At 44.8% G+C, this 27,500-nt stretch overlaps 1 protein-coding gene across 1 annotated transcript in view; it reads right to left on the bottom strand.

Annotated features, from left to right (window-relative positions):
* The window catches only part of col21a1 (collagen, type XXI, alpha 1), a 109,479-nt gene that overhangs the window by 45,837 nt on the left and 36,142 nt on the right, over positions 1–27,500 (bottom strand). Inside the window, exons 11-19 of the mRNA XM_057341810.1 lie at positions 27,283–27,336; positions 27,134–27,187; positions 26,037–26,090; positions 14,844–14,897; positions 13,960–14,013; positions 13,815–13,868; positions 8,992–9,045; positions 4,768–4,812; positions 4,113–4,166 (exon numbers count right to left, since the gene is read on the bottom strand). Coding sequence (XP_057197793.1) covers positions 4,113–4,166; positions 4,768–4,812; positions 8,992–9,045; positions 13,815–13,868; positions 13,960–14,013; positions 14,844–14,897; positions 26,037–26,090; positions 27,134–27,187; positions 27,283–27,336 — 477 coding nt within the window. The remainder of the gene's footprint in view (positions 1–4,112; positions 4,167–4,767; positions 4,813–8,991; positions 9,046–13,814; positions 13,869–13,959; positions 14,014–14,843; positions 14,898–26,036; positions 26,091–27,133; positions 27,188–27,282; positions 27,337–27,500) is intronic.

The following is a 27,500-nucleotide window of genomic DNA, read 5'->3' on the forward strand; positions in this document are numbered from 1 at the left end:
CTGGTCTCCATGTCTGGACGGGACGAGGAGATACTGAGTGACCCACCCCCGGTCTGGTTGGGACGTCACTCAGGCTAGGGCTTCAGCCACAGGGCGGCTATACGCCCATGGGTGGCGCCTCTTCTCGTCCTGGTGCTCTTCTCGGCGAGAAGACCCGCGGAGTTGCTCGGTCGGGTACGAGCTGTCCCTTCCTCAAGAGAGACTGGAGAGTAACCTCTCCCCCTCCACACTGGGAATGTATGTAGCCGCTACGTCCGCTCATCATGACCCAAGTGCTGGGTAGCCTCTGGGACAGCACGACCTGGTCATTAGGTTCCTAAGGGGCGCGAGAGGGTGACCACCTTATCCGCGCTCCGTACCCTCTTGCGACCTAGGTGGCGGGCCTCAAGAGGCCCCGCCCCCTTCGAGCCTCTCGGGGTTGCCGCTCTTTCTCAGTCTTTATAAAGACGGCTTTCTTGATGGCGCTCACCTCCAAGAGGGTAGGGGATCTGCAAGCACCCTCCGTGTCCACAGATTGCCTAGAACTCGGGGCCGGGATTCTCACGTTATCTTGTGACCCCGCCCCGGCTACGTGCTCAAAGTTCCCACCACTCTTCCGAGAGACCAGGTGGTGAACCTGCAGGCGCTCCCCACCGGGGAGGAAGACCCAACCTTTCCGTGTTGTGTCCAGTACGCGCACTGCGCTTCTACTTGGACCGCACGCAGAGCCCCGAAGCTCTGAGCAGCTCTTTGTCTGTTTCGGAGGTCAGCAGAAGGGAGGGCTGTCTCCAAACAGAGGCTGGCGCACTGGATCGTGGATGCCCTCGTTAGGGCATACCGATCTCAATTCGCCCCTTCCCGTTGGGAGTGAGGCTCACTCCTCATGGGCACTGGCTCAGGGCGCCTCTCTAGCAGACATCTGCAGAGCTGCGGGTTGGGCTATGCCCAACTACTCTGTGAGGTTCTAATACCTACGCGCGGAACCGGTGTCAGCCCGCATCCTGGCAAGGTGTAGGACCGGCAGCCGGTAGGGCGTACTCTTGCGAAAGCCCTTCCCCCTTCCTTAGGGGGATCAGCGGCTATTACGCCTCCCCTCTTTCCCCCACTGGGTAAAGAACAGGCATTTTATCCATCACTAGCACCTTCCTCGGGGCAGGCTGGGCAGAGCAGCCCTGCCCCCTTAGGCTGGGGAGCAGTTGAGTTATCTCCCACATAGCTCTAACCGGACCTAGTGCTCCAGACGTGGTAACCCCCCCTCCGTGGGTTGTTCCGTCTGATGTATCCTCATGAATGGTTCCCACCTCGGCAACCCATGACCTCCCTAGGTGGTCTCCCACCTTGCGGTTAACTCCTGCAGTCCGCACAGTTTCCCATGAGTTCTCCCCTGTTGGTGAGACCATGTGGCGTCTCCACTAATTCCTCCCTACGGTAGGTAGTGGTCTCTGCAGCGTTTTTCCCCCGGGGGGGAATAATGCTTACCCAGTGGCCCTTACGGTGCCGGGCGGCTTCTCGCTATTTAGAGAACTAGGCCTCCGCCCGTGACGGCCGGTGGCAGGGGCTTCCCAACTTTGTGGTAAAGCTCTGGGTCCCCCTTCCTCTCCACTGGATGGTCATAATTTCACGTTAGCGTCTTCGTCTGACTCGCCCAGGCCAGTCAACGTCGCTCCGCTAGAGATTGTGACGCGGCTCAGTGCTGTGGCGTCTTACATAGGAACCCCATTCTGTCGGTTCGACACAACGTCGAGAGACCGACAGAAAGGGAACGTCTTGGTTATGGATGTAACCTCGGTTCCCTGATGGAGGGAACGAGACATTGTGTCCCTCATGCCACAACACTGGCCGCCCACCCCAGCGGTCGGGGGAGGATGCTTAAGGCTCCTCAGACCAAAGGTGAATGAGGAGGAGGAGGGAGACCGGGGAGGAGCATGCCTCCTCCCGGGGTGGAGTCCGGCATGCAAATTTCATTCGCCAATTTTCATTGGCCTTTTTTAAATACTCAGAAGATGATAGGTTCTCAAGACAAACCCCATTCTGTCGGTTCGACACAACGTCTCGTTCCCTCCATCAGGAAACCGAGGTTACATCCGTAACCAAGATGTTAGCCTTAAGGACATCAATAGAGGGTATGCACGTGTCGTCACTTTCCCACGTGAACATACCGGAATGCGTCTGCTTGAGTGGTAAAACACTGGGCAAAATGAATGGTTACAATATTAGGAAACGCAATTCTGCGCAACATTTGAGTGTCTAAGAACACCTGATTGCTTTGTAAGTCATAAGGTAGTCGTAAGGATAACCGTCAAGTCCAGCTGCTTGTAGTTTCAGCAAATAATTGCGTGTTTTAGTCACAGTTTTTTGTTCTTCCTATTGAAAGCAGTCATGCTGCCTTAGATTTATCACTCCAGGGAGCGTGTCCCGGCATGTTCACGTGGGAAAGTGACGTCAATGCATACCCTCTATAAACAGATATGCTCCTTAAACTGCAACTGTGTTCACACCGCCTGCAACTGTTTCGCTATGTGTCGCCAGTCTCCCACTATGAGGTCGTTAGAAGGTGTTCCTAGCTTTGGTTCTTCTAGAAACATTTATAAACGAACACTGCAGTAGTGAGACAGATGACGTAAACTCCACTGCTTTACTCCTAGTCGCTACCGAAAGTTGCTCATCATTTGCATAAAGTTGAGCAATTCACTCTATACACGCTCACTTCCTGTCGCCCACGGGCACTGTCACCACTGATCTATATAAGTAACTGGATTATGACGTCATTACACTGAAGCCACCGTGCCACCATGTTGGTATGTCCAAACATCTGTTGAATCACATGTTAACAATGAAACAGTAGCTTACCAGTCCCCGTTTTACTAACAAGTCTTCCAGTACGTTCTTACAATGCAAAGGTCTTAGGCATGAGAGTTACATTCATCTTCATTACAGTAGCATACAGAACAGATCAGACGGACGAGACACCTCAACATATGACAAATGAGCTCATTCTAAATACAGATAAACATAGACTGTGTATGTTCTTAAGTCATGAAGTTTAATTCTAAACATTTATACCTGCCATTACAACAGAACTGTATGCAATACACTCACCTTAACGATTTCTATACATCGCTATTCTGCTGGAATAAACATAAACATTGGAAAAAACATCACAAGTAACAATTAATTTAAACATGTATGTAAACTGAAAAGGAAGCATGCGCATGGTACACTACAAAACGGGTTATTTTAGATCAATGATGCCCTCTGTCAGTTGGGCATACCAACATGGCGGCATGAACACTTCCGGTGGCTTCACCTCCTGCTGTTGGTTTAGTGTTCAAGTCATTTATATAGATCAGTGACTGTCGCTCATGTTGCCGGAAGTAGCTGAGCTGGCTGTGTGAACTGGGCGTAAACAAGGATGCGTGCGTGCGCATTCCAGGACATCACGCTACACTTCATCCTCTTGTCAAAGTTCTTGTCCAATCAAAAGCGCTTTTGAATCCGAAGACTCCCACCCCCTTCACTATGAAAGCCACTGAAGCAGCGCATCATGTCAGCCACTTGCTTGCACATTTATTATGTCCCACATGATGAATGACGCATAGCGCACTAGATAGGACATGTAAGAGGGTATGATTCAGACAGTGTAAACATGTTGTCCATTGGGACAGTGTCACACACCAATGTAAATCACAAGCTTTAAATTACACATCACTGCTCACAGATCTTCCCAATCTTTCCATATACCACTATGGTTATCATACTGCTAAATGCAGCTTTTCCAGGTTGACTGTGCTGAAAACGAAACGCTATTGGTTGTTTTAAAAGGGGGTTGGGGCCACTCAATATGTCTAGCGCTGTCTGCATTTTTCACTTGAAATTATCAACACATCAAATAGTGCTGCGCATTCTTAGGCGATTCAGTAGATCTTTAAGACATGCCTTTTTTTAACGTAAATAAAGCCGCAAATACCAATACAATGACGAGCCCAAACCTTAGTAAATCGCGTTGCGCGATTCCTTTAAATACTCTCCTCCCATAAAGTTTGTGTCTGAAGAGGAAACTATTACAAATGCATATGCAATTTCTAAATATTTCTAAATATTACACTTCTAAATATAACTACAGATTCACTCACAGGATCTCCAGCTACACCTTTGGCTCCTTTATGCCCCGTCATGCCAGCTTCACCCTTTTATACAAAAGAGATGTACATTAGTGTTTTTATTTAAAGTGTGTGTAAAGTAACACTTTAAACCACAGCCTTTTCTTTTTGAAAATACAGTATAATCCAAAAGTCTGAGACCACATCTGGTTTTTATAGTCTAATTTATCTGGAATCAAAATGAAGACTAAATATTTGATTCTGCACAATTTTCAGTCTATAATCGAATAAGCAAATTTGTGATATTGAGCATGTTAAACTACTTTGCCCAAAAGGTCAGATTTCATCACTTCTGCTCCAGAACACAATACTATCTCTAGTCATGTTGGGATAACATGGATAAAAATGGCTTGCACAAACTTGCGAAGTTCATCCCATCTTAAATGTATGTTATTATTAAAGCAAAGGGGGCACATAACAAACAGTACGAATTTATTGTTATTAGTTATTTTATTTCGAAATTATAATTGTTAAGCAGCGTTTTTTTTTCTGTTGCACTGAAAAAAAGTATTTTTAGACAACAAAAACTCCAAGTTGTGTGTTGTTTGCTCTGAAATGGAAATTGAATGCTAAAAATGTGTCCAAATAACAAAAGAAAAGCATCTACATGAGAAATGGAAAACATCACCTTAATTCCCTGTGGACCATCATTTCCAGGTATGCCTGGCATGCCCTAAAAAAAGAACAACAGTCATTTTTTAATGCATTAAATTAATGCATTGTTTTAATTGCTCCAGTCAAAACTTGCCAAAACCTCTCTTTAACAACAAACATGTTAGAAAATGTAGGCCAATATTAAGGAGACTTATAACACTCATGCAAGAGTTTTGCACATAATTTGAGAAATAGTGAATTATTCCTCAAAAGTGATCCTTGTTATATGCACTGAATGATTTCTACAGTAAACTGAGAGCATTGTGTTACGTAAGGGATTTTCCTTGGCCTCTGATGAAGCTAACATGCACGGGATGTCTGGATTAATCAAATGTTTCCCTTTTGGCATCTTCAGGCTTTGTCAGCCAAAAGGTTTAATAGTTTTAACAGAGTGTTGTATATTCAGATAGCACAGTAATATACAGTAGGGACCAGCTCCACCGGATATAACCACGGATCTGCAAACCTACACAATTTACAGAACGCTTAAATCTTTCCTGTTATTATAATTAAGGTGCTAAGAACCATTTGTTAAAGAAAATGGAATCTTTTCCCTCGTTATTGTGTACAGTTTGTTTTCTTTTGCTGTGTATTATGAAACAGCCTTATCTGTACAATACCCATAGAAACAACCCAAAACACGTTAGTATTGTATTCAAACATAACCCCACCATAGCAATCCATGATAAACCCCCAATTAGCACGGGTGAGCAACCTCTTTCTGGGAAATCCCACACTGACAGACACAAGCATGTATACACTCTGATAGACAGACTGACTCACATTATTTCGCAACATGTAGGAATGGACTTTAGGCTGTGGGCAAATGTTCAGGCTGGTTTATTACCCCTACACAGTATGTATTACATTTTACTGGCAGGGTCTCTCTCTTAGAAGCAATAAAAATGAAAACAGTATATCAAAGTGTATCTCAAAATCCAAAACACAGACCATTGCACAGATTGATGGCTGTTCTGGAAGCTTCTATGAAACAACAATTTAGGTTAAGGCTAATAGCAGAACACTGCTTACATGCCAAGATTTGTCGTTTTATCATTTTAAAGTTTTGCTATGGTCATGCACAATTCCTTTTTGAATCCTTTCTCTTTATACTGTATGTCTAGGCCATATGATCTGCAGAAAAACATTTCTTTCACTGCAACACTGTTATATTTTATAGCCTATCCACAGCTCTTTTATTGGATCAGTCCACCATCAATTCACTTACAGTGTGGTCAGCGGAAACTTCAGATGATCGCAAATGAACAAATTTAGCTTATTTTCACATCCTCAAACATTGTGTCTTAAAAAGAATACAAAGCAGAGTACTGTGACAAACATGTACTTTGTGAGCCCATCAATCATTTTAATAACTCAACCACGTAGAAAAAAACAATGTTGGTTACATTTTATTTAAAGGTCCAATTCTCGCTGTTAACAAACCATTAACTTCGACTTTTGCCTCAATAAACTCCTAATCTGGTGCTTATTAATAGTTAATAGGTAGTTGTTAGGTTTAGGTATTGGGTAGGATTAGGGATGGAGAATATGACCATGCAGAATATATGCTTTATAAGTACAAATAAACAGCCAATATGTTAATACATGAGAGTGAACATGACAGATTTTTGGGATAACTATTCCTTTAAAACCAGCGTTGGTGCGATCATGCTCTCCATCCCCCCCTACTCTCTCTGTTTATAATCAATGCTGTAGGTCTGTGAGAAAGGGAGAAACAGCTGCCCCGATATCATGTGCCAGGAGTTTGGCGCTGCCCTCTAAACAGTATCAATGCAAAAACAATTCAATCGGCACTTGCCAAGTATAATGTTTAGAGGTTACTGCCACAAATGTTGATGTTGGTAATTGATATTGGCAGGCACTTGTCGAGCCGAGGAAAACATATATGTTTATGATGTGTTGTTTACAGACTAATGGTAGTCATTATTTAAATAGCCTCTTGAGAGGTTGAGCATGGAAGTAACGGTCAGGCGGTGGTTTGTGAATGAAGAGAAAAATAAACAAAGACATTGTAAAAGACTTTACAATGTTAGCAAAAGCCACCTTGAAATAGCTTTTTTGTGCATTTTCCATGATAAGCGGAAGCAGATGTTTGGTCTGGGTTTGCTCTGAGGGACTAGTAAAAGAACATGGAAAGTTGTTGCAAAATGTAAGATCTTCCATTGCTGTCAGGACATAAATTCTCACGTCACTGAAAATGGCCTTGGAAAAAAGAATGTTACAAGAAATGAAAACTAAATTCGTCTTACTTTTTTTACAAATTCATGTAGATATATGTCCATTCATCCAACACCTAACACATTTTCACATATTTTTTTGCACACTAAAATGAATGGGTTGTTTTAACCTATGGTTTTGGGTTGACACAACCCATAGGTTAATTTAGACACAATGGTGCATCTGGTTTTATCTATAATTTACCCAACCATGTGTTAAAAAAAACAACATAACGACAAAATAATCTTCAGACTTCAAAGTTTTTGAAATATTAAACAAAGCGTGGTCACTCAATGATCCAAAGCACTGGGAATGTATAAAATGCTAAATTGTGGTGCAGTGTTGTAGGCAAACTTGCTTTGTTGATGATTTGTAATATTACAATAGTTACTATAATGACAGAGTCACTGTTGCCAGTTCTAACATGACTAATGTGTAACAGAGACTCGGATGGATCTTTTGAGGGACAACTAAATCCATGGCATTAAATGTTTTCCGCACATCAGAGGGTTTTCTTTCAAGTCCATTGGGTCTTGAACTGTAGTATAAAATCAATCACACACTATAAAATAATAAATAAAATGGCTTTTCGGTGTCATTGTCATGATACTGTATGTATTTTTAGTTTTGGCTCTAAAACAGTGACTAACAGGATTGGTAACACCAGGGAGAAAACAATGATGCAAACCTTAAAATTAAATAAATCAACATTACATAACATTAAGTGCAAATGATAAAACTTCAATACATGGAGCAATACGAAGCTATACTGTATGTATCCACAAGTGTCCCATGATTTGCTTTGCTATTCATGTAATTAGAAATTAGAATAGGCCTACACTGTATAACATTAGATTGTTTGCTGTTTATCCTGAGATCAGCTAGATGGTTCTGGATAATGCTCTTTTCATTGCATTTTCTCCCATTTGAATCTTTTTTCAAGAGATGAGAATGTAATAAAGCTCAATAAAATGGGAAGGAAGGAGGCGGGAACCGGCGAACAATCAAAAGACTTCAAAATAAAATAAAATAAATAAACAATAAATCCAGCAGTAAAAAGGCCGGCAGCCCCTGACGGACGACTGCCGGCCACACGAACATAAACACAACTTAAATGTCCGGGCCCGGTCCTCTCTCGCCGTATGCTCTTGCCGCTCGGCCTTTTATTCTTCCGATCTCCTCTGTGGGAGATACGAGGCCGGTGGCGCCCAGCTGACGCTCATTATCAATCGCATCACCAGCCTCGCTTTCTCCTCCCACGGCTCTCGTCACGCCTCCCTCGTCACAGAGAACAATTTTCAGCACGAGTCACATTGCTGAATCACCTAATTCTCCTTAAAGTGATACTTCACCCAAAAATGAAAATTCTGTCATCATTTACTCACCTTTGAGTTGTTCGAAATCTGTATACATTTCTTTGTTTTGATGAACACAGGGAAAGATATTTGGAATACTGCTTATAACCAAACAGATCTCAACCCCCATTGACTCCCATAGTAGGAAAAAAACAATGGTAGTCAAAAGTTCCCAAGAACTGTTTGCTGTACTACATTCTTCAAAATGTCTTCTGTTGTGTTCAACAGAACCAAAAAATGATAAAGTAATTTTTCCTACTACGGGAGTCAATGGGTGTTGAGATCTGTCTGGTTATAAGCATTCTTCCAAATATATTTCACTGTGTTCATCAGAACAAATACATTTATACTCATTTGGAACAACTCAAAGGTGAGTAAATGATGACTGAATTTTCATTTTTGGGTGAAGTATCACTTTAAGCTTCATAGAAAACATCATCTGCCTAGCCCAAGTAAACGGAATTACCCACCAATATTTATTCATGTCAAATTAGTCAGCCAAACTAAAAAGTTAGATGCAAAAAAAAATGTTTTCTTATGAGCTTCCCTACTTTCATGTCAATGATTATAGCAGATATACTGTGATAAAAATACTGTATACTCACATAAAGTCCCTCTCTTCCATCAAGTCCAGGAATTCCAGGTAGTCCCGGATCCCCCTGAATGGTAAAAGATAGTTGGTCAATTTACGACAAGACTCTTTAATTGTTCTCATAGACTGCCACAAGTCTGAGAATGCAATTTTTCTAAATTCTTTTCCTCATTACAAATTCTTTATGTCACATACAATACAAGGTACAGTTTTAAATAGACGATTATACAGTTTGTGCATGTGGTGCCATAAAATATACAGGTTGCAAACTCTTTTTACAGTATGTGCAATTACATTGTATTTACACAACAAATACATTGTATTTACATTATGGGGTTTGTCTTGAGAACCTATCATCTTCTGAGTATTTAGAAAAGGCCAATGAAAATTGGCGAATGAAATTTGCATGCCGGGCTCCTCCCCGGATGTCCGGGTATAAGAGGGAAGCCGGCGTGCTCATTCATTCACCTTTTGTTCTTCAGAGCCTAAGCATCTGATGAGCGATCTTCAGATCCTGCTGGAATCTACGACATGGTGCAGCGGACGGTCCCTTCCTGCAGCGACTCTCTCCTGGGCGTCTCGGCAGTTCCGGAAGTGTCTGAGCCATTTTTTTCTAAAAGAGCAAATTTCTCCAGCGTGGCATGTCCCGCTGTTCTCTTGGGTGCGACGCACTCATTGAGGAAGGGGACGGACACGATGTCTGCCTCAGGTGTTTGGGTCTCCGGCACGCTGAGGCAGCCTTCGTGGATACGTCCTGCCCGCACTGCGGGCGGATGGCGATCCAGGCGTTGCGGTCACGGCTGGCTGTATTCTTTATGGATAAAGCCACCACCCCGTCTGCTACCCGATCCGTGACGGCAGTGACTACGGCCCTGCCGCCCGCTTCGGTTAGCACCGGGGGTGATATGGGGATCACTGTGAACGTTAACCCGGCAGCCGCAGGCTCACGGACTGTTCACGCCCCGTCTCGCTCGTCTGACCGTTCCTCAAAAGACGGTCCTACCCCTTCTTGTTCCTCCGCCACTTACTCGGTAGTTCGTGACGAAGATGAGATGTCGATCACAGCATCGGAGGGCGACCTTTTGGCATCCGACCCCGACGATTCCTCAGAGCTCCCTCCCCCGGGGGGTCGAGCCCAGGAAGAAGTGGACGTTGAGATGTCAACCATGCTTTTCCGGCTTCACCGCCTTTACCCCGGCGCTCGCGGCTGGATACGTGGTACCTGGGGTCTGAGCGCGGCTCCATGCTGCGCCCAGCTCCGGTCCTGTTCTTCCCGGAAGTGCATGAGGAGCTGAGTAAGACTTGGAATGCGCCCTTCACAGCCCGTTCCAATCAGAAAAGCTCAGTCGTCCTTAATTCCCTCGATGATGGGGCGGCCCGGGGCTATGTCGAGATTCCCCAGGTGGAGCGTGCTGTCGCGGTGCACCTGTGCCCGCAGACAGCGGCCACCTGGAGAGCTCGGCCTAGACTCCCATCCAAGGCGTGTAAGTTTTCGTCATCGCTGGTGTCGAAGGCTTACACGGCTGCGGGTCAGGCCGCCTCCTCCCCCCACGCCATAGCCATCCTGCAGGTCCACCAGGCCAAGGCGTTGAAGGAGCTTCACGAGGGTAAGACCGACTCAGCGGTAATGCAGGAACTCCGTACTGCCACCGATCTCGCTCTACGGGCGACTAAGGTGACGGAACGGGCCCTGGGTCAGGCGATGTCCACCATGGTGGTCCAGGAGAGGCACCTCTATTTTAACCTTGCGCAGATGCGGGACGCCGAGAAGGTTCGCTTTCTTGACGCCCCCATCTCGCAGGGAGGGCTGTTTGGTGATACTGTTGAGGATTTCTCTCAACAGTTCTCGACGGTGAAGAAGCAGACGGAGGCCATCAAGCATATCCTGCCCCGCCGTGACTCAGCCGCCTCCAGGCCTTCGAGATCCCGAGCGGCGTCTGCTTCCCAGTAGCCCCGGCCCTCTTCGACTCCGGCTCCAGCGCCCCCTTCCCAGGCTTCCTCCCGGAAAAGGACGTCGAAGAGGAAACCGCCTCCCCATCAGCAGCCGTCGCGGAAGCAGAAGCGGCCCTGACGGAGAGACCCCAGGGAGATCAAGGCTACCATCGGGCCCGAACCCAGCCACTCCATCGCTGGGTCGGATAGGGACGGTTGCAGGCGCTCCCCTCTGGGGAGGAAGACCCAACCCCGTCCGTGTTGTGTCCAGTACGCGCACTGCGCCTCTACTTGGACCGCACGCAGAGCTTCAGAAGCTCTGAGCAGCTCTTTGTCTGTTTTGGAGGTCAGCAGAAGGGGAGAGCTGTCTCCAAACAGAGACTGGCGCACTGGATCGTGGATGCCATATCCTTGGCATACCAGTCGCAGGATCATGCCTGCCCCTTAGGAGTTAGGGCACATTCCACTCGGGGTGTCGCCGCCTCGTGGGCACTGGCTCAGGGTGCCTCTCTGGCAGACATCTGCAGAGCTGCGGGTTGGGCTACGCCCAATACCTTCGCGAGGTTCTACAACCTCCGCGTAGAACCGGTGTCAGCCCGTGTCCTGCAGGGCAACAGGTAGGACCGGCAACCGTTAGGGCGTACACCTGCGGAAGCCCTTCCCCCTCTGGGGGGAGCAGAGGCTATCCCGCCTCACTATTCCGCCTCTCTCGAGTAAAGAACAGGCATTCCATCCATCACTAAGCACCCTTCCAGGGGGAAGGCTGGGCAGAGCAGCCCGGCCCCCTTAGGCCAGGGAACAGTTGAGTTATCTCCCAGATAGCTCTAACCGGACCTAGTGCTCCAGACATGGTAAACCCCCTCCGTGGGCTGTTCCGTCTGATGTATCCTCATGAATGGTTCCCACCTCGGCAACCCATGACCTCCCTAGGTGGACTCCCACCTTGCGGTTAACTCCTGCAGTCCGCACATTTTCCCATGAGTTCTCCCCTGTTGGTGAGATCATGTGGTGTCTCCACTAATTCCTCCCTTCGGTAGGTAGTGGCCTCTGCAGCGTTTTCCCCCCGGGGGGAATAATGCTTACCCAGTGGCCCGTACGGTGCCGGGCGGCTTCTCGCCATTTAGAGAACTAGGCCTCCGCCCGTGACGGCCGGTGGCAGGGGCTTCCCAACTTTTTGGTAAAGCTCTGGGTCCCCCTTCCTCTCCACTGGATGGTCATAATTTCGCGTTAGCGTCTACGTCTGACTCGCCCAGGCCAGTCAACGTCGCTCCGCTAGAGATTGTGACGCGGCTCAGTGCTGTGGCGTCTTACATAGGAACCCCATTCTGTCGGTTCGACACAACGTCGAGAGACCGACAGAAAGGGAACGTCTTGGTTACGGATGTAACCTCAGTTCCCTGATGGAGGGAACGAGACGTTGTGTCCCTCATGCCACAACACTGGCCGCCCACCCCAGCAGTCGGGGGAGGATGCTTAAGGCTCCTCAGACCAAAGGTGAATGAATGAGCACGCCTGCTTCCCTCTTATACCCGGACGTCCGGGGAGGAGCCTTCATGCAAATTTCATTTGCCAATTTTCATTGGCCTTTTCTAAATACTCAGAAGATGATAGGTTCTCAAGACAAACCCCATTCTGTCGGTTCGACAAAACTTCTCGTTCCCTCCATCAGGGAACCGAGGTTACATCCGTAACCAAGATGTATTGCTCTTAATAATTCTCCCACCTTACTCAATGAACTAAAAACTTTATATAAACCTTACAAACATAGGATATAAGATGATATGTACACAAATGCACAAGACCAAACATTAAGCATACCTCTGATTGTGTCATGAGATATATTTTAGTTAGTTTATGAGGGGTTAGAGCTGTCATCATGATGAAGTTTTAGTGTTTTTGTAAAATAATTGATCTAATTGTCTGTTTTGTTTATGACACTTACAGCCAAATAAAGAACCAAAAATAAAATAAGTCTATAATCACCATTGAAGCTTTCGAAGCTTAAAAAGTGCTAATGTTAATGTTCTTTCTTTCGTTTTGACATCCTTGCAGTATTTTACAATGCTAGGTGCAGAGCCCCTACACCAGAGAATTATTCATCTCTTACAAATGACTATTTGCTCTTTTTACTGGAAGATGGGACTTTCTTTTTTAGTGTGTCTTGAATAATGCCTCATAATGTGATAAGACATAAAACATTTAATGGCATTTTACTGTATATTTGTTCGTTTAGTTGTACTGCATGTACAGTGTGCAGTGAAAGGATTTATGAAAACAAAATGCTGGAAAAGAATTGCAGGCACTTTAGAAACTTTTGAAGCTGCTGGGAACAAAAGCAATGTTGCAATGCTGTCTCACAGCTACAACAGCTCAAGTACAGCAAAACATTGTTTTTTATTAGATTATAAAATGTTATTCATGGGGCTGGACTCAAACTTGGGACCCATGAGTCAACTGTTCTTTATGTCAGAACAAAACATTAATTATGTTTCTTAAAGCCAGGGATATGGTTGAAGTAACTGATAAAATAAATCTTAAGAAGTTTCCATGCTTTTGTGCCTAGTCCAAAAGGTGTATAGTGTATAAACCTATAGTTTCGCATTTTCTTTGGCTTTGAGAAAAGGAAATGTAGATGCATGCTTTAAGTCTTTGATGTTTAAAAGATGCTGAACTAAGCAAATAATCCAGGATTTATCTTTTAGGCAACCACTGAAATGGAAATGATGTAATAAAAACCATCTGTTGGGTTACACCTGGAAGCAGACAGTGTAAATCAACATGGAAGAGGGAATGATGGTGCTCTTTACAGCTCTCTATACACGGATAATTTTTCCATGTTCACGGATTACAGAAACTATTAATCGCTATTGATCTCCTACAGTAAGACAAGCTATGCATCAGTACCTTTTGACCAACTCCTCCCGGGATGCCATCTTTCCCATCTCTACCAGGTATTCCCTTGATGAAAAAACAAAAACTGCATTAAACCGTAATACTATTTATACTATTTAGACTATTCACAAAAGTGAAATGATTGACTGGTACTTACAGGCTGTCCTGGATCTCCAGGTGGACCTGTAGGCCCTATGCTTCCTTTGTCTCCCTAAAATAGATGGTGTGTCTGTTAATGCAATAATGCAGCTCTAGAACATATCAAACAAATGAGATTTCATTGCTGTTTAAACTCTTGCATGTATTTGTTGTACTGTATTGCCCATAACGGGATCTCCCTCGGCACAAAGTTCATGTCTAATTCCAAAATCATACTGTATCAGAGTATGGTATTGTTCAAAAACATGTAACCAGGTAGAAAGTCCCTTTAGCAGCTTTTCTCCTGCTATACAGATGATTATAAATATGATGGTGAATGTGGACAAACTAATTTTTAAAATAGCTGTGGCTTCTAATGTCAAATCAAAAGACACTGTTTAAACATACTGTATTATAGTAGATCGTAATGTTTTACTGGAGAGTAGATAAGCATGACCAAATTATCCTAGTGTTAAAGGGATAGTTCACCTAAAAATGAAAATTCTGTCATCATTTACTCACCCTCAGGTTTCTCCAAACTTGTATAAATTTCTATGTTCTGCTAAACACAGAGAAAGATGTTTGGAAGAATGTCAGTGACTAAACAGATCTCATCCCCGATTTACTGCCATGTAGGGAAAATAAATACCATGGGAGTCAATGGGGAATGAGATCTGTTTGGTATCTGACATTATTCCAAATATATTCCTTTGTGTTTAGCAGAACAAAGACATTTATACAGCTCTGGAACAATCTGAGTCTGATGACAGAATTATATTTTTGGGTGAACTATCCCTTTAAAGAGACCTCAGTTCAAAAGAATTTTCATGTCACAGGGATAAAAACAGGGATAACAGGGAGAGCTGGAATTAGCTGCAGTAGTTAAGAGAAACGTATTTATACCATTTGACCGTCTTTGCCTGGTGTCCCTTGTGTACCCTGATTACCAGCAGATCCCTAGAGAGGAGAAAGTTTATATTCAGTAAAGAGCAAAATTAATTAAGAGCAAATTAATTAGTGGGATTAAATGTTTTTAATGTATATTTATTCATTACAATATTTCTTGTAATAAAACCATAGTAACTACAAATTAACTATGGGTTTACTACAGTAACCATACAGTAATATTCATCATATATATTAATGCAATATCGCTTGAATAGGAGTGTGATAGGGCTCTACATCAGCATGGCTGTGATTAGGCCAGAGGCATGAGAAGGCTATCTATTTCCAAACATTGCACTAAAGTCCATTAATTTCAGTGTTTCACAAACACATTCACTGTAAATTGATAAAATACATCTCTGTCAAACTGGTCCTTTAGTGAAATGTCACGAGGTTGAGTGCAAGGACAGAGGACCCAGGTGCAGACAGCAGGTAAGGGGTTAACATAAAGGTTTTAATTGTAAAAACAAAACAAAAACCCACGAGGAGGTAAAATAACATAACAATAAGGGCAAGATACATGAAAGGGCCAAATAAATAAAAACTAAATAAATAACTAGACTTCATACACACAGCAATACAAACCAGGGGAGTGACAGGGAACAAACAAGGCAAAATGATCCGGCACAAGACAGAAGACACAGGGGCATTAAGTAAGGGATAAAATCAAGAGGGTAACAGGTGAAAAGTATGAAACAATAAACGAGCAATAATGAGGAGACAAGAGGGTGGGAACAGAGACAAGACCGGAGAGGGTGTATGGAAGGCCATAAGGGCCAAATTACCCCTCTCCACATGAAACATGTGGTTCTGTCATGATCCTGCCACTATATTGTTTTTCTAAATACAAGTGGCTTTTGTGTTGGTTGAATGGTTTTCTAAAAACACTGATTATTGAATGGAAATGTTATCTACTCTCTTCCTGTATAAATCATATGATAAAATGTCTTACTCACTGTAATTGGTTGCCTTGTTCATTTTCAGCATTCATTGTGGTGCATTTGCTTGCAATCATCATTAATTATTTACTGATATATTACTTTTTTATGTGAATGTCTTAACATAATTTAACATTGGGATGTACGATGATCATCAGGCACGGATTAACGCACAGGCTTGTGTAGGCAGCCTATGGGCCCCACGTGTGCAGGGGCCCCTTTTGGCCAGATTTTTACATTTTATTTTAAATGCATTTCAGCACGAACAAAAAAAAGATCCTCATTGGCCCATAAAAATATACAGTAAAAATAATAAGCCAGTGATTGGATAGATTCAGCTGCTGTTGAAATCATGTCAATCATTTTCATTTACATAACTGCTATTGCTAGCCAGCATAGCGGCAGAATGTCCTAAACAAAGTACAATAGTGGAGCACAAAAATACAAAGGTTAAAAGAACAACATGACCAAGCAGCAGGAGGACTGGCAGCTCGCACCGGCTAACATTGGTTCTGCGGTTGGACACGTGCAGCGGGATCCTTAGCTGTTGCAGCATCTAGCTCATCATGTCATCGGTAATATTTCAGGGAGTTATTCCACAATGACACAAATGTTATACAGTTTGTTTTTTAATTATAGCTTTGTTTTATACACCGTTTATGTAATGCTCGGTGGTTTGTGTCTCAGTAAAGATCCACGGAGGCGTTTTAAGGGGTTGTTCATATTTCACGTACACTGGAACACACGTAAAGCGGTGGGAGCTTGCGCTCTCCTGGCATCTGCCGTTGCTAAGCAAACAGGAATGTAGAGGAAACACTTAAGTAATTGCTGTCTCAATGTGTGTATACCATTTTGCATGTGGACCATGTATTGCGATACATACATTTTTCCAGTAAGACATAATGATTTAGGTCGTTTGCAGACTATAAAAAAAAGTAAAATACATTTTAATAGGCTAAAACGCATGCACAGAGTTCGGTACCCTGGTGCGCACCCCAGTTTGCAAGACAGATTTCACATTAGCTATTTTTTATGGAAACTGTGCCCCGTTCCGAACTAAACTGCAACCATGAAAGGCACCTGAAAGCCACGTAACGGTGGGGGGGGGGTCTCACACAAAGAGCAGCCTAGGAGCCCCTGACCACCTTACTCTGCCACTGATGATCATACAAGCTTGAGAAACATATGAATGCATGCATACTGTTAATGTTTTCTACATTATACATTCTTCACTGTAACAAAATCAAACTTGCAAAATGTTCTGCTACAAATTTAATAAAGTAACTAAAACATATCATTTTTTGTTAAATAATTACAATTATTGTTTTGCATATACTAAACAGGATTAGTTTAAAACAAAGATTATTTTGTTGACTGGATTTAGAAGTCTGCCCAACTTGCAAAACAGTGTAATCTGACCAAACAATACTGCAGGAGTTTGAAAGTTCCCAATATGCATTGCAGCATGCAATTCTATGTTTTATATTTATTTTTCTTTTAAATATTAGTGTTTGAGTTCTTACTGGCTTAATTTATGCCTTCATATTGTTGTTACTGTTAGTTATCTGTTATGTTTAGAGTTTTTTTAATGAATGAATGATGTTTGTCGATTCATTGTTACCATGGGAGAGGTTTGTGTGTTCAGTGTTGAGGTGTAAGTGCTTGACACAGTGGCACAATCAGTATTAACAACACAAACAGTTTAAACAGTTATTTGATCAATGTTATGGTCTGTCTAAAGCAGAAGACGTGTACAAAATTTGCATTCAAATGATCTATAATCTATATTCTTTATTTATGTTCAACCACCAACAAAAAATATTTTGTTTTGCTATTCATTAGGTAAACTTGACTATGACTAAGACTACTGTCTCTCTAACACCCATGTATTCAACGATATTCAAAGGCACCCCTACCGCTAACAGAAACTCAAAATTTCTAACCAATAAAATATTTCAGAATATTAAATAAAAAAGTTTTTTCAATATATAATATACAGTACTGTTTAGTGTGTTGACAAAATGTTTATATGCTCTCCTACTTTGGATAAAAGCGTCTGCCAAATGAATACAGGTAAATATAAATAAATGTAAATATAAACGGATAAAAAAACGAAATATCTTGGTTTTTAGTTGTTTTAAAATGTTTTTCAATGCTTATTTTGTCTCATTTTAAACTATTAGTTATCCCATTGGAAGTCAGCTTAGACCTCCTTGCGGGCCACAGCTCCCCTGTTGAGAACCACTGATATAGATGGTTTCATCGGACACGCGCCTGGCCAGAAGTTAACTTCCCGTCTGTCTGTTGATTGATCTGGCAAGAAGGTAATAATATAACTTTTATATTTTATTTATAACTGTGACGAGGGAGGCGTGACGAGAGCCGTGGGAGGAGGAAGTGAGGCCAGGACGTGATTGATAATGAGTGTCAGCTGGGCGTCATTCCGGCCTCGTATCTCTCACGGAGGAGAGCGGAAGCATAAAAGGACGAACAGCAGGAGAATACGGGGAGAGAGGACCGGGCCCGGAAATGTTAAGTTCCCTTTCTGTCGGTCTCTCAACGTTGTGTCGAACCGACAGAATGGGGTTTGTCTTGAGAACCTATCATATTCTGAGTATTTAGAAAAGGCCAATGAAAATTGGCGAATGAAATTTGCATGCCGGGCTCCTCCCCGGATGTCCAGGTATAAGAGGGAAGCCGGCGTGCTCATTCATTCACCTTTTGTTCTTCAGAGCCTACGCATCTGATGAGCATCTCCAGATCTTCGCTGATCTTCCAGATCTTCGCTGGTCTTCCAGTCTTCACTGGTATTCTGCTGGAATCTACGACGTGGTGCAGCGGACGGTCCCTCCCTGCAGCGACTTTCCCCTGGGCTTCTCGGCAGTTCCAGAAGTGTCTGAGCAATATTTCCTTTTTCCTAAAAGAGCAAATTTCTCCAGCGTGGCATGTCCCGCTGTTCTCTTGGGTGCGACGCGCTCATTGAGGAAGGGGATGGACGCTGAGGCAGCCTTCGTGGATACATCTTGCCCGCACTGCGGGAAGATGCCTATCCAGACGTTGCGTCACGGGTGGCTATATTCTTTATGGGTAAAGCCACCACCTCTTCTGTTACCCGATCCGTGACGGCAGTGACTACGGCCCTGCCGCCCGTTTCGGTTAACACCGGGGGTGATATGGGGATCACCGTGAACGTTAGACTGCCAGCCACAGGCTCACGGACCGTTCACGCCCCGTCTCGCTCGTCTGACCATTCCTTAAAAGACGGTCCTACCCCATCTTGTTCCTCCACCACGTACTCGGAAGTGCGTGACGAAGATGAGATGTCGATCTTAGCATCGGAGGGCAATCTCTTGGCATCCGACCCCGACGATTCCTCGGAGCTCCCTCCCCCGGGGGGTCGAGCCCAGGAAGAAGCGGACGTTGAGATGTCAACCATGCTCTTCCGGGCCGCCGCGAGCATTGGGCTGCAGTGCACAGCACCGCCTTTACTCCAGTGCTCGCGGTTGGATACGTGGTACCTGGGGTCTGAGCGCGGCTCCAAGCCGCGCCCAGCCCCGGTCCCGTATTTCCCGGAGGTGCATGAGGAGCTGAGTAAGACTTGGAACGTGCCCCTCACGGCTCGTTCCAATCAGAAAGGCTCAGTCGCCCTTACTTCCCTCGATGGTGGGGCGGCCAGGGGCTATGTCGAGATCCCCCAGGTGGAGCGTGCTGTCGCGGTGCACCTGTGCCGCAGACAGCGGGCACCTGGAGGGCTCGGCCTAGACTCCCATCCAAGGCGTGTCAGTTTTCGGCATCGCTGGTGTCGAAGGCTTACACGGCTGCGGGTCAGGCCGCCTCCTCACTCCACCCCATGGCCATCCTGCAGGTCCACCAGGCCAAGGCGTTGAAGGAGCTCCACGAGGGCAAGACCGACCCAACGGTTATGCAGGAACTCCGTACTGCCACCGATCTCGCTCTACGGGCGATTAAGGTGACGGCACGGGCCTTGGGTCGGGCGATGTCCACCATGGTGGTCCAAGAGAGGCACCTCTGGCTCAACCTTGCGCAGATGCGGGACGCCGAGAAGGTTCGCTTTCTCGACGCCCCCATCTCGCAGGGAGGGCTGTTTGGTGACACCGTTTAGGATTTCTCTCAGCAGTTCTCAACGGTGAAGAAGCAGACGGAGGCTATCAGGCACATCCTGCCCCGCCGTGACTCGGCCGCCATCAGGCCTTCGAGATCCCTAGCGGCGTCTGCTTCCCGGCAGCCTCCGGCTCCAGTGCCCCCTTCTCAGGCTGCCTCCCGGAAAAGGACGTCAAAGAGGAAACCGCCTCCCCGTCAGCAGCCGTCGCGTAAGCGGCCCTGACGGAGAGACCCCAGGGAGATTGAGACTACCACCGGGCCCGATTCCAGCCACCACATTGCTGGGTCTGATAGGGACGGTTCCTGCCCCGTCCTAACATCAGCTGGTCCCCCCTGGGGGACCAGCGCCCACTTCCTCACAAAAAGAGTTTCCTCTCTCCCTGGGTTTTCACAGCCGTTCCCACCCTCTGGTCGACGGTGGACGGCAACTCGACGTTGCGTCACGGCGAAGCGCAATGTCGAGTATAAACACCAGCCTTCAGCACTCTCAGACAGACAGTGCGTCGAGCCGGACAATCGCCAGGCAGGAAAAACAGCAGAGCCGATCTCCTCCCCGGGGGTCCTCCCCGGCAAGGAATCCGTACTGCTAGCCATCGAACCACCCTCCGCGGGGGCGATGAAGCAGATCAAACCTCTAGTCCCCCTGTCACAGTTTCTGGGAACCTGGTCTCAGCTTCCCAGACTGTCAGGCTGGCTGAGGAAGACGATCCGTCTCGGCTACGCGATTCAGTTCGCTACACGTCCGCCCAAGTTCCGGGGCGTCCTTTTTACCTCAGTCAGAGGCAGGGATGCCCCCGTATTTCGGGCGGAGGTCGCCTCTCTTCTGGTGAAGGAAGCGATCGAGCCCGTCCCACCGGCCGAGATGTTCAGCGGTTTATACAGCCCGTACTTCATTGTCCCCAAGAAAGGCGGGGGGTTGCGCCCTATCTTGGAACTGCGTGTTCTGAACAGGCACCTACACAAGCTGCCTTTCAGGATGGTCACGCAGAAGCGCATCCTGGCGTCCGTCAGGCGTCAGGACTGGTTCATGGCAATCGACCTGAAGGATGCGTACTTTCATGTCTCGATCCTCCCTCGACACCGGCCGTTCCTGCGGTTTGCGTTCGAGGGACGGGCATATCAGTACAGGGTCCTCCCCTTCGGTCTGTCCCTGTCTCCACGTGTCTTTACTGAAGGCCTCAGGGAAGAAGGTGTGCGGGTACTCAACTATCTCGACGACTGGCTCGTCTGGGCTCACTCGCGAGATCTGTTGTGTACACACAGGGACCTGGTGCTCCGGCACCTAGATCGGAGAAGCCTCTCGACAGGACAAATGCTAACGTGTTCTCTCTTTCCCAGACAGCAGTGTGTGACCGGATACCCCCACGACGAGCACCCCACGGACTCTGGAGCGGACACGGATATCACACCTCGCACCACTGGGAGAAGGAACCACAGCACCCACGAACTCACCACTTATCTTTAATAAAACCCACCCTCCGGGGACTTATCACCCAGATCCTTGTCGTGTATCTTTCCACCCCGCTACAACACCTTCACACTAGGACAGACACAGTTCATTATGGCATAGTGGGTATTCCGTTCCCCATAGAGTCATTCCATGACACAGTGTTGAGTTCCCTCGAAAGGGAACGTCTCAGGTTACTGTAAAACATGGTTCCCTGAGATGGGGAATGAGACACTGCATCTCATTTCCATAACTCCTTGTAGCAAAAAAGCCGGTTGCATTTTATACATTTGTTTTTCTTCACATCTCAGTAACCTGAGATGTTATTTCCCAAACCAGTTAAACGCAATCCACACCCTGCAGCCATGACTCATATACCTAGCTTGATTTCATTAGTCAATTCTACGTTGTGAGCCATTAAATTTAAAATGACTATATAAACAAATTTTCTGTCAGCTTTAAGTAGCAGAATGACTAATTTCTTTTAACTTTTGCATGAGTATTATCATTTCAGCACATAGCGTTTATACACTACACAGTGAAATTAAACCTGAACCACACAAGATCTGAGAAATCGCTGCACTGACAGAAATTTGTAAAGGAATAGGTGAAAAAGCTGTGGCCAATAAGCGCAGTGATGAAGTTGACCAATTAAATTGAGGCAGAGATGTAAGTCATGGCTGGGTGGGGTTTACGCTTAAGGTGTGTGGTTTGCGCTTAACTGGTTTGGAAACAAATCATGACTTTGGGTCTGCTAGAACCATCCAGGCAGGTGTGTTGGAGTAGGTAGGAGCTAAAGTCTGGACCTTCAGGAACATGGTTGGAGACCTTTGTTATTGTAATGTGACGACTGAGGCAAGGTTAGATCCAAACGCAGTTTAATAAGCATAATCCACAAACAGGCATTAGTCATAAATCCAAGCAAACAGGTACATCGAAGGTAATCCAAAATCAGAAACACAGTTCAGGCAACGGTCATGGCAGGCAGCAAACAATCATGAAACAATTCCCAGGCACAGGTCAAAAACAGGTACACAAGGAAAACACTTGGTAATGCTGTCAGGACAAACAATACTTCGCAATGAATGAGAGAATGAACAAGGTTTAAATAGTACAATGCGAGGTAAACAAACACTGCATTGCAGAGTAAGTTTTGAGTTGACAAAACCAGACAAACCCAACCTGGATTAGATCAGGTTCAGCTGTAGCACAACACTTGGTATAAACTTTTTCTGTCAACTCAGAGTTCGTGAGGCTCGTGCACTTGAAAGTATGACACATGTGGCAAACAGCCAATCACACGGAACATGGAAAACAACATCAGTTTGATTGACTTCTCGTGAGTATCAGCGCAATTCACTTTTCTGTGAAAACATGTCATGAATTGAAACACATTTACAAGGCAGGAATAAACGCGGCTATATCAATACAGAATCATCTGAATTTAAATTATTTATATAGGTTTACAATAAGATCAAAATATAATATGTATACTTCATTACTTTAAAATGCTTTATATATTAAAGTTTGTTTTATACGAATATAGTTATATTAATTTAAATGCTATGTTTAATAATAATTAACAGACATGAATTATCAACTCATATAATAATTATATGAACGTGCTTTAAATTATAATCAATAAATTTAAATATACGATACAAATAAACACTTAGCAGCACTTATCACTTTAAACTTTTTTTAATTTGGAGCGAGAGTCACAAGGGGGGTGACCGCACTGCGTCAGATATACGTCACTTTCTCACAGCTGATTGGTCCAGTTTTGGTTTGCGCTCTCTAACCCAGAATAAAACCGGCTCTGGAGCAGGTTAGCCGTGTAGCCTAAGTTACCATTGCGACGAAATCTGCTCAAAACCAATCCACCTTCTTGAGCCCGAAAACTCGGAGTACTGTATGCGCAAACTAAACGCAAACTTTAAGGACTGGGTGAAAACGAGTGAGTAAATTCGGACACTGCGAAGCGCTGCGGGCGCCATCTTCTGCCGGGATGCAGGAATGCATGCAGCGCGAGCCTCACAATTGATGGCTAGCAGCTAGCCTTGCGTGTACATCGGTTGTACACTCGTTATTATGATGCATCATGGGATTGAATGAGTGCACTCAATAATGTCCACTATGAATTCGGACACTAAAAATGGATGTCCCCTCAAATAGTTGACTATATTAGGGTATAGGGGGATATTTCGGACACAACCATTGTTTTTCCATAGAATATGTGTGTGACGAGGGAGGCGTGACGAGAGCCATGGGAGGAAGAAGCGAGGGTGCAGCACCGCGAGACCCCTCGGGACAAGGGCTCTTCGACAGCATGTCCCTCCTTCCTCCCGGGTTTCGGCACCACTGTAATAAAGCTCAATAAAATGGAAGGAAGGAGGCGGGAACCGGCGAAGGAAGGAGGCGGTGGTGCTGGAGCGTGTGCCCGGATGGGACGAAGAGCTCGCTGCCATGTGCCTGGGTCGAGGTGGGGTGGCTGCCTTCCGAAAGGGAGCGGAGAGGTTAGCCCTGCTTGCCCTGGGCCGGAGCATGCTGCCGTCCGCCAGAAAGGGGAGGAGCAGGAAGCGGGGGACCCGCTACCATCTGCCCGCAGTTGGAGGAGCCACCGCCGGCCGCCAGGACACTAGGGCCTCGCTGCCGCGCCCCTGGGTCGAGGTGGGATGGTCCGGGAGGGAGTGGAGGAGTCAGCCCCGCTTGCCGTGGGCCGGAGCCTGCTGCCATTTGCTGGAAAGGTGAGGAGCAGGGAGCGGGGGACTCGCTACTGGCTGCCCTCAGCCAGAAGAGCCATCGCCGGCCGCCAGGGGGCGGAGGAGGCGCGAGCCGTCCACCGAGCGTCCAGTACCACCGCATGGCACCGCGAGGAAGAGCCTCTCGGCTGGCTGAGGACCGAGCGACAGCGTGTCGGGGAACCGGACCAAATTTTTTTCTGTTTCCTCTCTCCCCTCTCTCGCCCCTGTTGTTCCTGGCGCTTCCGTCTCCGTTCTCTCGTCTCGTCTGTCCATTCTCCCAGGCGCTGGGGCCATTGAGACTGGCCCACCGGGGGGGAGTAAGCACAGTCTCGTGGGTGCCCCCCGGCCTGTGAGGGGCAATGGGGGTATGTGACGAGGGAGGCGTGACGAGAGCCGTGGGAGGAAGAAGCGAGGCCGGGACGCGATTGATAATGAGTGTCAGCTGGGCGTCATTCCGGCCTCGTATCTCTCACGGAGGAGAGCGGAAGCATAAAAGGACGAACGGCAGGAGAATATTGCGAGAGAGGACTGGGCCCGAACATTAGTTAAGTTTTGTTTAAGTTTGTTTATGTTCGTGTTGCCGGCAGTCGTCCGCGAGGGGCTGTCGGCCTGTTTTATTGCTGTTTATTTATTTTGAATTAAAATGTTTGATTGTTCGCCGGTTCCCGCCTCCTTCCTTCCATTTTATTGAGCTTTATTACAATGTGTTATGTAACTAAAATGTTGTTAATTTATAGTAATATAATAATTCATACTATGTAACAATTATATTTCTTTGGTAAAACAAATCATTATTATTAAGACATTATTAAACAAATAATACATTGATTTTTGTAGTTTTTAATGAATGAATAGTGACATTTTCTTCATTTATTATTTAAAATGTTTGTTCACATAATAAATAACTCTATACTCTCCCCCTTTTAATTAAATATATTTTAAAAGTTTTAGTTGAATTAGAGTCCAGTAAATTAATGCTTATTCACATGTTTGCCAAGCTGTCGTGTATCGTAAATATGGCATTTCCCGTACTTATCCTCATGTTGACAGCTTTGTGTGGGAAACCAACACCAATTTCAAATTCTGTGTCCTCAATATTCAAGCCTAGTCATTTGCATAAAGTTCCCAATCCCAATCCATAGAGCTTTCCACAAAACATGATTTTGACAGAGAAACCTATAGAGAAGTCTGTCAGCACATGCTTAGTGAATAAGACTTCTCACTGTATTTACTGAAAACATGCAACCTTCCCTTGCTTGAGAGCTGCAGCATACGGGACAATTTTCTTTGACTAATGACGGATTTAAAAAAAGGGGGTTACTGTTCACTAAGGTTAATATACAGTATGTAGTGTTTTTGCTTTTGTTGGAGCTTGACATACATGGTCTGAACTGTTGTTTTATGCCTTATGATTCTCTAAGATTTCTTCTTTTGTGTTTGTACAGAGAAAAGAAAAGCATATAGGTTTGGAATGACATGAGAGTAAGCAACAGAATATTACTGTAATTAGCTGGGGAACTGTTTTTTTAAATACAGGTATATAACTACATGGCTAACATGCTATATAGAATCTGGGCTGAAAAAATACAAAGTGGTGGAAAAATACCCTTGTCTATGTAGTACCAACTGCCAATAAGAGTGGAGTGACCTAAGGTCTGTTTGATGCATTTGACATTATAAAGGTTTTCTCCCAAAATCCAAACAGAAAACACAAAAGTTTTTGTTTGGCCTTAAAGAATACTGCAAGCTTTTTTGAACAATGCTTCATCAGAAATAGAACATGCATAGAACTACATTTAGTATTGCCACTGATATTGTGTTATTATCAAAAACAAAACGGCAACGGACATTTATTTATGTAACCAATTATTCATCAAACATCTTGTTTGAAAAAACCTACCTTTTCACCTGGTTTACCAGGTGGCCCGGGTAATCCTGGGATACCCCTCTCACCCTACAGAAAAACAAACCAGCAGACACAGTGAAAAACTTATTGTGTGGTCCAGTTAGTTCAAAAATATTGAGTAAATTTTACATTGAATAAACCTGAGAATGAAATCTAAATTTGTACTTAAAGGAGTCATATTGCACAGCTAAAACGAATATTATTGTTTGTTTTAGATGTAACGCAATGTGTATACACCATTTAAAGTTTAAAAAACGTTGTATTTCCACATACCGTGCATGTTTGTATCTCCTCTTTGCCCCACCTCTCTGAAACGCACTGATTTTTTACAAAGCTCATCGCTCTGAAAAGCGAGGTGTGCTATGATTGGTCAGTTCACCAGTGCGTAGTGATTGGTCAAATACTGCAAGCATTTCACGGAAATTTAACGCCTCTTACCATATTCGGAACATCAGGTTCCAAAGCAATTGTACTGACAGGCGATAAAATGAGATTTACAATTATGCCCACCTTAACTACGTGTAGATTTGGGTGGTCTTAGTCAAATCATGTTATGTAGATTCGCCGGGGTGTGGTTACACGAGGCGTTTCAGGCAAGTCTGGTTGAGCATTCGCTTTTAGATAGAATGCATCTTTTGTTCCCACACTTTCATTTGTACAATTTTACGTGTCTAATACATGCATGGGCAACTTATAACACACCAAAAACACGTACTTCCGCCATATGACCCCTTTAAAACATGAAGAAATAAAAACACGTATTCAATCCCACAAAGAAAGCCTAATAGTAGCTAAATATGCAGTGTAAGGTCTTGCTAAAAACACATTACCAAACCACATTGACTTGTATGTAGAAAGATTGATACAACCTAGTTCGTTTGATCTTGTTAATGAGTAATTGTTTCTATTGTATCGTTCATGTTTAAGTGTTAAGGCCAGTATGCTCAATGCTTACTAGATTGTACTGTATATCATTGAATGACAATGAACCCCAAAATGAAAATTCTCATCCTATTTATTTTAGTGCACCAGTGCAAGCATAACATGTAATGTCTGCGTATGTTACAACAAATGTTAAAATGGCTTCTTACTGTTTCCCCGAGGCTTCCCTTTTCCCCTTTACGTCCATCAGCTCCACGTGGCCCCTGATCAAACACAGAGAAAAGTAGTGTAATCAAGTGTGCCATAAGGATTTTTTGAAACAGTAATGTCAGTTTGTTTATCATCTTCTCATTCATACCTCCATGCCAGGAGAGCCTTGAAGGCCATGGCTTCCTCTAGAACCTGGGACTCCCTTTGATAAAGAAAGAGTTTTATATTAATCTGGCCCACTGCTCAACAGTCACAGTCATTCGAACAGTGTACTATATAAATGACATTTTGAAAGAACACTGTTGAACCATTTCTAAAATTTAGCTATCTGTTAAACCAATCTAAATGTTTATAGGGTTGCCAAAG

Source organism: Triplophysa rosa, linkage group LG9 (genome assembly GCF_024868665.1).
Source record: "Triplophysa rosa linkage group LG9, Trosa_1v2, whole genome shotgun sequence".
Lineage (NCBI taxonomy): Eukaryota > Metazoa > Chordata > Actinopteri > Cypriniformes > Nemacheilidae > Triplophysa > Triplophysa rosa.